We start from the raw sequence: 14049 nt of genomic DNA, 5'->3' as shown, positions 1-14049 counted from the left end.
TTAGAAGTACTCATGGGTTTTTAGCATCCAGATTATTGGCAGTTTGTTGCATTTGAGAATTGACAGTGTGGACATCCTGGGAGGTGACTCTGAAAGAAAAGCAGCATGGCTACTCAGAACTGTTAAGAAGTCAATTGCAAGAATAAGGCAGAAGTTTTGTCTTTAAGAGGTGTTACTCCAGTGGTAAAGAGTTAAGTATGGGTACAGGAAGATGTGGAGTTGGGAAAGGGTAGAGGAGCAAGCAGATATTTCAGGAGTTTGTTGTCATAGTGCATAATTTTATTTTTCATGAAGGAGAATTAAGTTGCTGTGTTGGGAGAATGAGTTGAATATAAACTTGAGGGCTGGGAGAAAACCGTAACTTCTATTAGCAGTACTGAGGAGAATTGAGAGGGTGACTGTATTAATGTGTGGACACTATAGAAGTTAGAGACCCAGAACTTTCAGTCCTCTAACTGTGTTTCCTCTCAGACAGTTGTGGGAAAGGAGCAAAGCATTTTAACCAGGCAGAGGTTAGTGTTGGAGCATAGAGAAGAATCGGAATCTGAAAGGCATGATCTACTTAGGGGATAGTGAGGAATAGGGGCAGGGATTGGAGGTCGTAATGAATTGCATATAGTTAGTTGTAAATTGGGAGCAAAGGAGTGAGCACCTGAAAGATAAGGCATTGTGGTCAAACAGGTATATGAGCGTTTTAATACTTTAGACAGCACATTCTTTGCAGTTTTTAAAATAGAAATTAATAAAAAGGATATAGGCACATAGTTTTAAAAGTCAGATAACACTAATAGGCTTAAAACAAAACAGTAGCTCCTCAACCCCCACCCCTACTTTCCCACTCCTTTTGTGTTCTGCAGAGCATTCATTAGCTCTTACTTAGCACTCTTGGTAATTACCTCCACATTTCCAAATATTTGTCCTATTTCTTGACCTATCAATGTAAGTAATTTATCTACTAACTTGTTTTTAGTTTAGTTGATATTTTTCTTAGGCTCTCTTCCCTCAGCCTGTGTGTTATGTTACAGCTATTAACTTAATCATTAGTTTTACAGTATATGTGTGTATAACAGGTATATGATGTTATACCTGTTAATATTTTTTGTTTTTGAGGCAGTATTATTTTTTCTTTTAAAATTGAGCTTTTCCTAAATTTCCGCCTTATTTCTTCATTTGTGTCATTTTCTCTATGTTCATTTATTTTAGTAATTCATTAAGGTTGTAATTAACAGTCTATTTTTTTTTTTTACAAGATCTGGAAGGGATCTTGGAGTCTCACTATTTCTGTATAGATAAATGTAACAATTTTTAAAAAACCCTTGTTTTACTGTTCCTTGGGTGGTTTCTTATACTTTCACATTTGGGACTTTTGAAGGTTCTAGAGGGTGAACAGATTGACTTCTTACTAATATACCCCTCTGGAAACACTTAGGATGTAACATTCCTTTTGTTTGTTTGTTTTCTAAACAAGATTGAAGTATTTTATTCATTGTTTACTCATCTCCTCTTTTTATCCTTGGACATTTATCCTTCCTTGTAATTTTCCTTTGTCTTTTCAGTAGTGATTTAAGAAGATAGAAAGGTAACCAGGTAGCTGGAAGTCAGGTCACATTTTCCTCTGGGGCCATGTTTATGTGAGCTGCTGAAGTAGAATGAATTAAAGGTCACTGGTTAAGGAACATCAATTGAAGTTAAAATACTGGAGAGAGATATTAAACCTCCAAGTGGAAGATTGGAATTAGAGAATTGCAGAAGATCCAGAACCAAAGTCTTAGATGAATAGGATCATTACTACAAGATAGGTAATAGCATGAGAGATAAGAGATAATCTTGATTTTTAAAGAGAGCATTTGAGTGGAGTACTCTTTACAGAAATCCTCAGCTGATGTGACAGTCTTCAAACCTTGACACATTAGATGCGTAGACTGGGGTGTTTTGGTTGTGTCGTGTTGCTTAGGAAAGGGATAGTTGTCTGAATGTCAGTTTACCTTGTTGCTAATATTTCATATACAATTTTTTTCTCTTAAGTAATCTTTATTATTTGATACACCAAGTTTTCTTCATTTTTTAAAACTTTGGAACGTCTTTTACTCTCTGTAGCATCTTTTCTTTGTAAATGATTTTTTCTGTGAGAAATCCATGTTTTTCTCTTCTTCAGAGTTGTTTTTTAAAATCAGTTATGCATATGCACATTGTAAAAGTCCTCGTTATTGAAATTCTAACAAAAACTAGAAGTGTCCTGCATACCCCTCTCCCTCCCTCCCTCTCTCTCTCTCTCTCTCTCTCTCTCTCTTTTTTCCCCAGAGGTAAGCACTTCAACCTTTTTTAAGTTTATTCTTTTGGTGATTGCCTCCATAGCTACAAATTGCTTTGGTTGCATTACAATTTCAAGTTTTTTCAATTTTAGGCATTTTCTATCAATTTCCAGCAATAGAAGAAGAGGATTGCTTTTTCTTCTTTTCCTTTTTTGCCATGACAAATAGTACCCTTCCATACCTTTTTGTCCCAATAGTTACATTATAAATTCAGTTAGGTAAACATTTCAGTTCTTAATTTTTGTGAACACAAATTTTAAACAGATCTAAGTCATGCAGTTTACTGTGAAATATTTTCCTATCCTATATTTTGTTTTCCATGGAAAACAATAACTTGTTTGTTTAGTTTTAAAATAATGATCCTTAATTCACCTCTGAACTCTACCCACCAGTTTTGAACTGCCTTCTCAAGGATATTCAGATGCAAAGGGCTTTATCATCAATTTACTTTTCCAGAGCATGTATTACATCCCAATCTGAACCTGTTTCCTTCTGCACTTGGTACAGAGTTGTCATATTCCTTCACCATCATTGTGAGGATTCCTATTGTCTCTCACTTAACACCCTCTTTCCTCTATCCCATATCTTCTCTTTCTTTATTTTGGTGGAGATCATTTCCCATTGGGGTTCCTTATAAAAAGGGCAATAAAGGATGAAAATTTCAAGATCTTGCATGCCTGAAAATGTATTCATTTTATCTTCATACTTGTCTGATAATTTGGGTATAGAATTCTAGATTGTAAATAATTTTTTGTCAGCATTTTGAAGCCTTAGCTCAGTTGCTTCCCTCTATCACTTGAAGTAAAAACTGTTCTGATTTCTAAATTTTATATAGGACCTACTTTTTTTCTTTCCAGATATTGATAGATTGTCCCTTTGTTCCCTCAACATTATGATACGCTATTTTCTCTTCTAGTTGCACTTGGTCCTTTGGTTCTACTCTCTAGGTGATTTCTTCAGTTTTACCTTCTGAACCTTCTAATGAATTCATTTCTGGTAATGTATCTAATTTTCATGGGTTTCCCTTACATCTGCTATAGACTTCTTTAGTTGGGATCTGTGACTCTGAGAGCTTTTTTCACAGTCTTTCAACCAGTGTTCTTTCCTGTCCTTCTTCTGCCTCACTTTGAGTGCTAATAGGTACAGCCAGTTCTTTGTGAGGTGGGGGTGGGGGGCACGATTTGCTGGTGATAGAAAATAGCCTTATTCTTGGCTTTCCCTAGTGATGACTTACTAAGTGTTTTGGAGGGAGTGCATGGTCTTGTCCATCTGCTTTTCAGATTCTGGTTTGCCAAATTTTGGTGCTGTTTCTTCTTGTTCTGTTCTCTCCATACATTTGGGATTATGCCTTTTTAAAAAATTCTCTTCATTGGTGCTTTTAGTAGAGAGAACGAGATGAGTTATGTGTGCTCAGTTCACTATGTTTTTCCAGAATAGCTTTTTTTTTTGTATCATATGAACTGTGTCACTTCCCAAGTGAATCTTAAGATTCTCTTTTCTGTAGTTCTAGATATTTCTATGTCAGAGTTCCTCTGTCATTTGAAAAGATGCATTCTTTTGTTTTGGCTTGATGAAAGCGTAGGTATCTAAACTTGGACACTGAAGATAAATTGTATGAAAGAGCAAGGATATTTATTTTTTGAATTGCTAAATTTATCACAAATGCTTGAAAGAAATTTTTAGGAATGAGCTTGGCACTTTGAAATTTTTTTTTTTAAGGAAATTAAAAATTTTTTGACAAAGCTATTTGAACTGCTTTGTTTACTTAGGTGTAGTGTAGTCTCTATACATTTTTTGGAAGAGAAAAGATCCTCCTCCCTTGATAGCCACTTGTGGTAGTATTAAGACATGATCAGAGAACAGTTGAGGCAGGATTAATCCTTTTGCTGAAAATGAAAACAAAAGGCCCCAAAATATTTTTAGTGGGACCCTAAGTTAAGCATAGTCAAATATTAAATAACCTACAACAATTTTTACTCATTTCTTTCATTTGTTTGTTACTAAATATCCATTATTTGCTTCTTCACTACATATTATTTACTTATCTCACCTGGGATTCTATATAGCACAATAGTCCCTGAGCTTTTTGTAAAGATGTATTCAAATGCGACTTCGTTTGTTTCTAAACTAGTATATCTGTGGGTAGATCCAGATAATGTGATGTGAATATTTAAAGTTGTATAAATTCTTTCTTTTGTATGTTCTTGATTAAAAATTGCTGTGAGAAGGGCATGGCACAAGATTGAATGAATGACCATATTCCTGCCTTTTACTTGCTCTTGTTATAGTGATAAACTGCTTTTAAAGTTTAGAGAAAGAATTACGGGAGGGTTACTCTCTTGAGCATACCCACTCCTCTGTCTGTGTGTTTATTGTTCAGGTAAATACTGAAGGTTTATAAGGACAATGTAGAGAATTTGTAAGTTCTGTATTAATAAGTTGGTAAGATATTAAGATATTATAGAACATACTTTCTATCAAATTGTTAGTGTTCTCCGTCTATTTTGGGGATTAGATCTCATGACAGGGTCTCAGGTTGAAGTATCATTATAGGATCATAGAAGCAAGTTTTGAGAACTTAAGTTTCCTTAGAAATTTCATAGTCGAGGGACACCTGGGTGGCTCAGCGGTTGTTGAGCATCTGCCTTTGTCCCACGGCGTGATCCCAGATCCCACAACAGGCTCCTTTAGGGAGCCTGTTTCTCCCTCAGCCTGACTCTGCCTCTCTCTCTTGCTGTCTCTCGTGAATAAATAAATAAAAGTCTTTAAAAAAAAAAAAAAGAAATTTCATAGTCTAAAACCTAGAGTTTCTACAGATCACAAAATTTTCAGTATTCCAATTCTGTTGCTCATTTTAGTTAATTGTAGACTGAGCTATCCCTGCCTGTAAACTAAGTTTGTCTATAAATGGCATACAGAGCCAGCCAAATTGAGATATACTCTCCCATTTTTCCACAGAAATACAACATATGGAATATCTCTGATGGGTAGAACAAATAGTCTATAGGTTGGGTTCTCAAGGTTCAGTATGAACCACATTTCTATACTCACTCTTAGGTATTCATTGTTCCTAGGGATTCTGTAACCCTGTGAAGGTTTCTTATGTATGTATACTCATCAGCATGTTTCAAAAAGATAGATGTTGACTGCCATTTTTTTTCTCTTACTATGATCATAGAAGTGAGTAGAATCTTTGTTATGGATATTTTACCTTATCTGAATTAAAATATTCTGTCATTATGTTTCATCATTTAAGTAACTTTAAATCTCTTTTCATTGTACGCCCAGACTCTAAATAACTTCAAACTAATTTTAAAAACTGGAAAAAATTAACACTTGCCTAATAGTTATCAGTCAAGTTATAGAATCAGTTTAACCAAGAAAGGAATGTTGTCTCTCCCATTAAACAATCTAATGGTGAATATGGGAGGCCAGGAGACATGGTTGGCAACTCATTTTCTAGACAGTTACTTTAAATTTTATACATTTCAATAAAATTAGACTTGTTTATTTTGACAAATTAGAGCTAAATTTTGACCTTTTATTTTTAGCTAGGAAAAATACCACCTACCATTTCCTTTCCAATTTTAAAGAGTAATACATGGCCACTTTTGAAAATCAGACCTTTGTTTCAGAATACAAGTTTAATGAGATCTAGTATTTAAAAACTGTTTGTATTTTATAGTTCCTCTCAGGAAATATACAGTATGATTTTGGGGGGCCACGGGCATGCATATAAAAATAAATGATGGGGAAGAAAGTAAACCTTCCTCAATATTATATCTCCTTGTATATTTCTCCTTTGTCTGTTGTATATAAAAATTAAGTTTCTAAAAATTTATTAAACTCATTCTTTTTCCGTAATAAATTGCTAAACTGCTTTCCATCTCAAACCTACCTATCCAATCTGTAAAAAATTCTGAAAAGTTTTGTGTAATCACATGTACCTTCCATTGCAGACAAATACATACTAATAATTTAATATTTATCATATTGAAATCTTATTTTGAGGAATAAAATATTACAAAAAGAGTACCTTAACCTTCCTCAGACCTTTTCCTTTCTCTTGGCTTCCATCCGTTTTTTTTCCCTTCTGAAGGTAGTTGCTGTCATAAATTTAGTGTATACCCAGCTCGTGTTTTTAACTGTGCATGTATTCACAAAAACATATTTTTAAAGGATTTACATACTTGGGGTCATTCAAGTTTTTTTGAAGTTCCTTTTTAAAAAATGAATTTTGCTTTTGAGTGTCAGCTATTTAGAAATAATTTATGACATATCATCATGAAAATATACAATTTATTCTCAATATTCACAGTGTAGATGTTCTATGAAGTTGCTGTGAATGCTGAATTAGTGAATGTTGAACCATTGTTGATAGGGGGAAATGCAAGGTTAGGTTCTGTGAGTCTTACATTATAGCACTTCTGTCAACATACAAAAGTTTCTTATCAAAGAACCGTTTTGTGTTTCTGTCTAAAAATACACTATTTAATATATATTGTTTATTCATTAGCATTGATCCCAAGGCCAATAGCAGCACTGTAACTCATGCCTGAATGAAGCTTATCCAAAACTATATTTTCTCCATGCCCTATATCACAGCCTTAAGCTTAGGAATCATAAATAGCACTTTGGGACTACTATGGTTAAGGACCATTTAAATAGCAGAGTCACCGTCAAAAATATGGAAACTGTGGCACTAAACAGATCATGAGAAGAATAGAGTATAAAAGCTGAAATGAGAAGAATGAACATTTCCTTATTTGACCTCAACTACGAATGTGTTGATCCACTCAGATTTTCAGAGCTTTGCTTATGTGCATGCCTACAGATTTTTACCATCTTATAGTATATGTGTGGTTTTACCTTTGCTATCTGATGTTTATGAAATGTTATATATCATCATTACTGTAATTTGATTTCTTCTGAAATCTCTGAATTTAGTCTTTAATTCTGAGTTAGAGACCAGAATTTGTTTTTGTTTTTAAATTGAAAACTTTTTTAGTTTTTTATTGTGATATTACGTTAGTAGTGACCTAATCTCTATCATATATCCACCTTTACTTACCTTTCAGTTTGCTAATCCAGACTTTACTCAACCTATCTCAGAAGTTGTAGATGAAGTAATTCAGAATTGTCCTATTGATGTCAGACGTCCTCTCTACAAGGTCAGTATTTACATCAACATTGTTGAAGGTCATCTCTAAAAAACTTCTTTTTTCTGTCCATTGTTGAGTATTAAATTTAAAAATGCTCTCTTCAAAAGGTTATGATAGGATTTTAGTACTGTTTCTTATGTCTTTGAAAATTTTCTCTTTCTTTAAAAATAAAAGTCATACTTACTTATTTTTCTCCACCAATGTAGAATATTGTCCTCTCTGGAGGTTCAACCATGTTCAGGGACTTTGGACGTCGCTTACAACGAGATTTGAAAAGAACCGTAGATGCCAGACTGAAATTAAGTGAGGAATTGAGTGGTGGCAGATTGAAGGTTGGTTTTCTGTTATTGGTGGAAGGTTGAGGGTGCTTTGATTATTGTAATGGGGGTGGGAAATGTGTGCCAACTTTTGCTCTTTTATTTAGGAAAGTAAGAGGACTTCTATCAGGCTTTCTAAAGGAAAGTAATTGATTATTAAGATCTTATTTTAAGAAATGAAATATTACAAAAATAGTACCTTATCTTCCTCAGACCATTTCCTTTCTCTGTTTGGTTTCCATCCTTTCTTTTTCCTCCTGAGGGTAGTTGCTGTCATAAATTTAATGTACATCCGGTTCATGTTTTTTAACTGTGCATGTATTCACAAACACATATAGTTTTAAAGGATTTACATATATGTAATCATTTAAGAATATCTATGATATTCTTTTTTTTTTTTTTTTAAATTTTTATTTATTTATGATAGTCACACACAGAGAGAGAGAGGCAGAGACACAGGCAGAGGGAGAAGCAGGCTCCATGCACCAGGAGCCCAACGTGGGATTCGATCCTGGGTCTCCAGGATCGCGCCCTGGGCCAAAGGCAGGCGCCAAACCGCTGCGCCACCCAGGGATCCCTATCTATGATATTCTTGGTCATCTGATTCCTTTAGGATCTTATCAGTATTTCTGGAAAATATTCTTAGTCTGTGTGAATGACAGTTTTTCATACCTCTTTCACAGATACAATATATAGAGAAGAATTCCTATTATTATTATTATATATTATATATCTGTATTATTCCTAATATTTCTTCAGGAATAGTATTAGACATCCACACAATTTTAAATACTCCTATAGTAGTACAACAAAATCGAGTTGAGAGAGAAGCTGATCTTGTGGGGTCAAGCCTGCTTGCATAGACTCACTCTAGCCTCCCCCACAACAGCCTCATAGTGTGAAATCAGATTGGTGGTTTAGCAGAAATAACTTTTCTTTTACATGTCCTGGAATTCAGATATGCTGTCAAAATAAAAATTAATTTTAAATTCTTAAATGTCTGCTGTCTATATTTATGAGACAGATTTTAAGTAAATGTTATGTTTCATCCTTATTCAATGCAGAATGTTGAAGCAAAACATTGATTTAGAGGATACGTTGCTAAATAAAAACACATTTTATTCAACTTGGAAAATTATCAAGAATGAGGGTTTCATCTGAGACTGTTAGTCATTCAAAATTACTTAAAAGTAAAATACATCCTCTAGAGTTTGCTGCTTGTTTAGAAATTGCATGACAGCTGACTGTTTTCAGCTTCTAAATTTTGATTATCTTAAACTTATCCCTTGGAGTGCAGTAAAAAAGTATGTTTAAGTAGTTGCTTAGTTTGTAGTGGACTCATTTATAGATACATGAAATGAAACACACTGTTTTTGAATGTAGTATTTTAGTAAAGTAAAAATTTAACATTTTTAGGATTCTTGTACATTTCAAAATAAGAAATAAAATTTTTTTTTTGCTCAGTGATGTCACCACCATACTGACATTAATGATAAGAGAAAAAGATCTTTATGTGTAATAAGAATTCTATGGGAAGATAACTTTCAAACTATGCATCTATCTTGTTTCTTATCAAACTTTCAACCACTGTTCTTTTAATAATAAATTTATTTTTTATTGGTGTTCAATTTGCCCATACAGAACAACACCCAGTGCTCATCCCGTCAAGTGCCCCCCTAAGTGCCTGCCACCCACTCACCCCCACCCCCCGCCCTCCTCCCCTTCCACCACCCCCAGTTTGATCCCAGAGTTAGGAGTCTTTATGTTCTGTCTCCCTTTCTGATATTTCCCACCCACTTCTTCTCCCTTCCCTTCTATTCCCTTTCACTATTATTTATATTCCCCAAATGAATGAGACCATATAATGTTTGTCCTTCTCCGATTGACTTATTTCACTCAGCATAATACCCTCCAGTTCCATCCACGTTGAAGCAAATGGTTCAACCACTGTTTTTAACAGGCACTTTTTTTTTCCTAAAATAGTTACCATTATGTGATAGTTGCCAACTGGTATTTTGCAAATGCTGTTTATTCCTTCTATTTCTTTAGTGTTATTTTACTTTAAGGAAGAGTTTTCCTTTCTTATTCAGTAATACCTCTGTAAAAACCTGATTTCTCATATTATTCTTTAGGCTCATTAATTCTTTAGATTCATTAATATCTTTGTGATATTGTGTCAACATAATCATTAATACTATTAATATATTCAATTTTGATGCTTAGAATTTCTCAGATTTGTCTACTGAGAGCCATTAAAAGTGACTTTTTGTCCTTTTGATGTGGCCCTAGGAATCTTTAGGCTCTTTGCTACTCTTTGACATGGCAAAATAATTCAGATTCATCTTGTACTTTCCATTCTCCAATATTAGAATCAGCTATTTTTTTTCCCCCTGAGGCACCCTTGTTCCTTTTAGTGGAAAATGCTATTAAGGAACAAAATTTTGGGCACTAGGTATGTTCATTATTACTGAGGCTTACCGCCTCAGGCCTTCTTGAGAGTCAGAACTAGGATGTTTTTGTATGCATGCATAGACACACTCCTCTATATCTAGTTTTGTATATACATAAATTAAAGACTCTTAATAGTGATACTACTGGTTCCAGAATACCAGTTCATTGTAGCCTTCCACTTTTCCATATTTGTAATGCTATTCTGTGACAGAAATTTGACTTCCATTATCTACAGTATATTTCTGTTTTTCTTGAACTGGAATATGTATATAGTACTTTCTGAATTGTTAATCCATACCACTGTGAGAAATATACTAACTGGAGTTCAATATTTACTTAATTTTTATCTTTTAAAAAAAATTAAAAAATAGTTATTTATTTTAGAGGCAGATAGAGAAGTTGGGGTGGGGCAGGGGGAGAGCGAGAGAGAGTCCTAAATGGACTCTACAATGAGCACGGAGGCTGAGGTGTGGCTAGATATCATGACCTGAGCAGAAATCAAGAGTCAGAGGCTTAACCCACTGCACCACCTACATGCCCCTACTTAGCTTTTATCTTAAGACCGGGGGTATAGTCTAGTAAGTACTGTGTTTACAAGTTACTTGGGTTAGTCCTTTTTCCCACCTCAGTGCGGTGGTTCCTTTTTTTTTTTTTTTTAAATAAAATTAGCTTAATTTGTTTCTCTTGTTTTCTTTATGTGCATCCTGCCTCTTTTAAAGTTCTAATTTACTTTTTTTTTTTGAATATGTGAAACATTCCATTTTCAAGTATATACATTTAAGTTAAATGATACAGAAATTGTTATTTGAATTTACTGTTGAAATGCTCTTACTATGTTATTTTTAGCCAAAACCTATTGATGTACAAGTCATTACACATCACATGCAGCGATATGCAGTTTGGTTTGGAGGATCGATGCTGGCTTCCACGGTGAGATAAAGCTTACATTTAAAATTTGATTTTTTTCTTCCCAGATAAAATAATTCACCAGTACTTCTACCATTTAGAAGAACAAGGGAAATTTCTTTAAATTGTATCTGTATTTACCATGAGAAAGTTTTAAAATTGGATACGTATATATGTGCATAGTATTTTAAAAAGTAGAAGTTATTTCAATTTTATTTATTTTTTGATTGCTGGACAGTTTAGAGTGAGCATTTAGAGTTTTAAAATTTATCTGTAGGGAAAATTCTTTCAATCTTGTGATGATACAGATATCAGAAAGTCATAGTTTTTTCTGTGCAAATATTTAAAAACATTAAGATCATTGCATAGGGAGTTTGATGTTCAAAGTTTAGTAAAGTGAATTGTTCTAAGAGCCCTCTCCCCAAACCAGAACATCTTAAAACCCTTTAAAAAGAGTATTAAACCTATTAAATATCAGTGCTTTATCCTGGAAATAAGATGAAGGAGCTTTTATCTGAATTGTTGAAAATTGTACAAACTTATATTTTTAAAACCATTGAAAAATAGGAGGTAAAAGCTATTTTCTTCCTTAGTTTTCATCTTCCATTTGTGCCAAATAACCTAATGAGTTTGTAAATTTGCTTCTTGAGAGAGAAGTTAACAGAGAGAGCAAGCCTATGTCTATACCTTGAGTGAGGAAGGCAAGTTAATTTAGAAGTTTTTGTATATGACTAAGAGGAGTTTATATTTTATTTTAAGAATTTTATTTATTAGAGAGTGCACATGGGGAGGGAGTGAGGGAGCAGAGGTAAAAGGAGAGAGACTCTAAAGCAGACTTCTCAGCACTCAGCAGAGTGTCTGACATGGGCTTGATCCCATGACCCTGAAATCATTGACCTGAGCCTAAAGAATTGGACACTTAAGTGACTCCACCACTCAGGTGCCCCTTATCTATATTTTAGATTACTGCTACTTTTTTGAAGTATTGATTTATTATACAGTGTGGTTGGGAAAACCTCAGCAGAATAGTCTGAGGTGCTGAGAATCAGTTTTCAATCCTCAGAATCATGCTGAAGTAGGGTGATGTGTGTTAGGACATGTGTTAAATGCTATTTTTAATTTCTGATAAAGATTTACAGCTGATTTAAGTCGTGGTTGCTAGAATTTTTAAGCTTTGTTCAAATACTGAGGTGGGCTAATAATATACATTTTAGATTTAGCAAATCTATTTTTTAAAGCATATCAAGAGGTGGCATGTTTTTGACCTTTATAAAAATACATGTTTTTATTTTCAGCCTGAGTTCTACCAAGTGTGCCACACCAAAAAGGATTATGAAGAAATTGGACCTAGCATTTGTCGTCACAATCCAGTGTTTGGAGTCATGTCGTAAAATTGATTTCATAATTATTGGGGTTAGGGAGGTGGGGAAGAAATAATCTTTCTGATTACCTGTTTTGTCTGGATGGCTGGTTTTGAGGTTTTAAACCTGACTTGAAATAAGAAGACCAAACATAATTATACAGGAATATTTTAATAAGTATATCAACATGTGAATGTAGAGGAGAGCCAAAATGATTTAAGTGTTTTTCTTTAGACTGAATATTTGAAACTTATGTGTAACAAAAAGAAGTGGGTTTTAGTTCTTTCTGTGCCCTAATATTTTGTATATTATTGAATTATCCAAGATTTGATGGGATTTATCGGTATGTAGATAGCTCTATAATGCTTGAGTTGTACACTTCCAAGTGTGCAATGCAAGAGCTTGTTTATATTTCATACTTTTTATACTTTGAGGAAAAAGTCAAAGAAAAACTAGTATTTGAGGAAAAACAAGTGACCAAGTAAAGGATAAATTAAAAAAAAAAAAAAAAACAGCCTCATGAGGCTTGGCGTACACACACACTCATGGGATTCCAGTTATTACAAATGGCTTCCACCCCCCTGTACCCCCAATGGTTTTCTTTGCAAGTGCTTTTGGAACTAAGAAGCTAGTATCCTGGATTAACTGATGCCCGCTAGTGCTTCTGATTACTCGAATCCTGTTTCTTGCTTTAAAGGAAAAGTAAAGACAAGACTGTTGGACCAATACTGCAGTTCTGTAGTGTCATTTCTTATTAAAAATAAATAATTTGATTACCAAAATTGGTATATTTAAAGCCTAACACCATTCTAATAAAGGCACAAATTTCTTTTTAATACTTGTTTCAAGCTCTTCAATCTCTTTATAAGTTAACTAATCTATTTTCTTCAAACCTCTGCAATAGTTCTTTAAAATCACAACAGTTGGTTAGCAAGCTGACTTTTTTATGTGCTCTAAACAAATAATTGTGAACTTTTAATATGTTGACTGCTTTCATTTTGATAACTGGATCTCCATTTGATATTTTCATTTGTATAACTCATTTGCAGTCTGAAAATTTTTTTAGTGCCAGTCCCTGACATATCATGGAAAGTTAATTTTCTTTGCATTTTAAAATATCTGGATCATGAAGAAAAAGTGATGAAAATAAATTAAAACTGAATTACCTTTCCTAATGTTTTTTTTTTTTTCTTTTTAGAAGCAGTGTCATTCTACTTTGTGTTTATGTATTTTATATGATTTCTATTTCTGTCGGATTCATTGAAATCTCTATAATGTGTATGGTAGAAAATATCTTATGAACTTGAAATTTTACCAGTTATTTATAGAAGAATAAAATAGAAGATGTTTTATAGGCTTTTTAGAACTTGAGCATTAATACCATTGAACACTCAAACTTCATTATCCATGAAAATACACATAGGATTAGTATACTTCTATCTAAACGTTAAAGAACAAAGTGTCTTTGTTGTATTTAATATAAAGATAGAATTGGGAAGTAAACTTTAGATTTTATTTAGAATGAAACAGGATACTTAAA

The 14049-nt window shown here is 33.6% G+C and overlaps 1 protein-coding gene across 1 annotated transcript in view; it reads left to right on the top strand.

Moving 5' to 3' along the window:
- The window catches only part of ACTR3 (actin related protein 3), a 57952-nt gene extending 44273 nt beyond the window's left edge, over positions 1–13679 (top strand). Inside the window, exons 9-12 of the mRNA XM_025429970.3 lie at positions 7391–7483; positions 7681–7806; positions 11089–11172; positions 12444–13679. Of these exons, the coding sequence (XP_025285755.1) occupies positions 7391–7483; positions 7681–7806; positions 11089–11172; positions 12444–12539 (399 nt within the window). The 3' untranslated portion in view covers positions 12540–13679. The remainder of the gene's footprint in view (positions 1–7390; positions 7484–7680; positions 7807–11088; positions 11173–12443) is intronic.
- Positions 13680–14049: the final 370 nt, after the last annotated feature.

The sequence above is a fragment of the Canis lupus genome, chromosome 19 (assembly GCF_003254725.2).
Source record: "Canis lupus dingo isolate Sandy chromosome 19, ASM325472v2, whole genome shotgun sequence".
NCBI classification, from domain to species: domain Eukaryota; kingdom Metazoa; phylum Chordata; class Mammalia; order Carnivora; family Canidae; genus Canis; species Canis lupus.
Note: the sequence above shows the minus strand (reverse complement) of the source record. Positions and strands in the feature narration are given on the sequence as shown.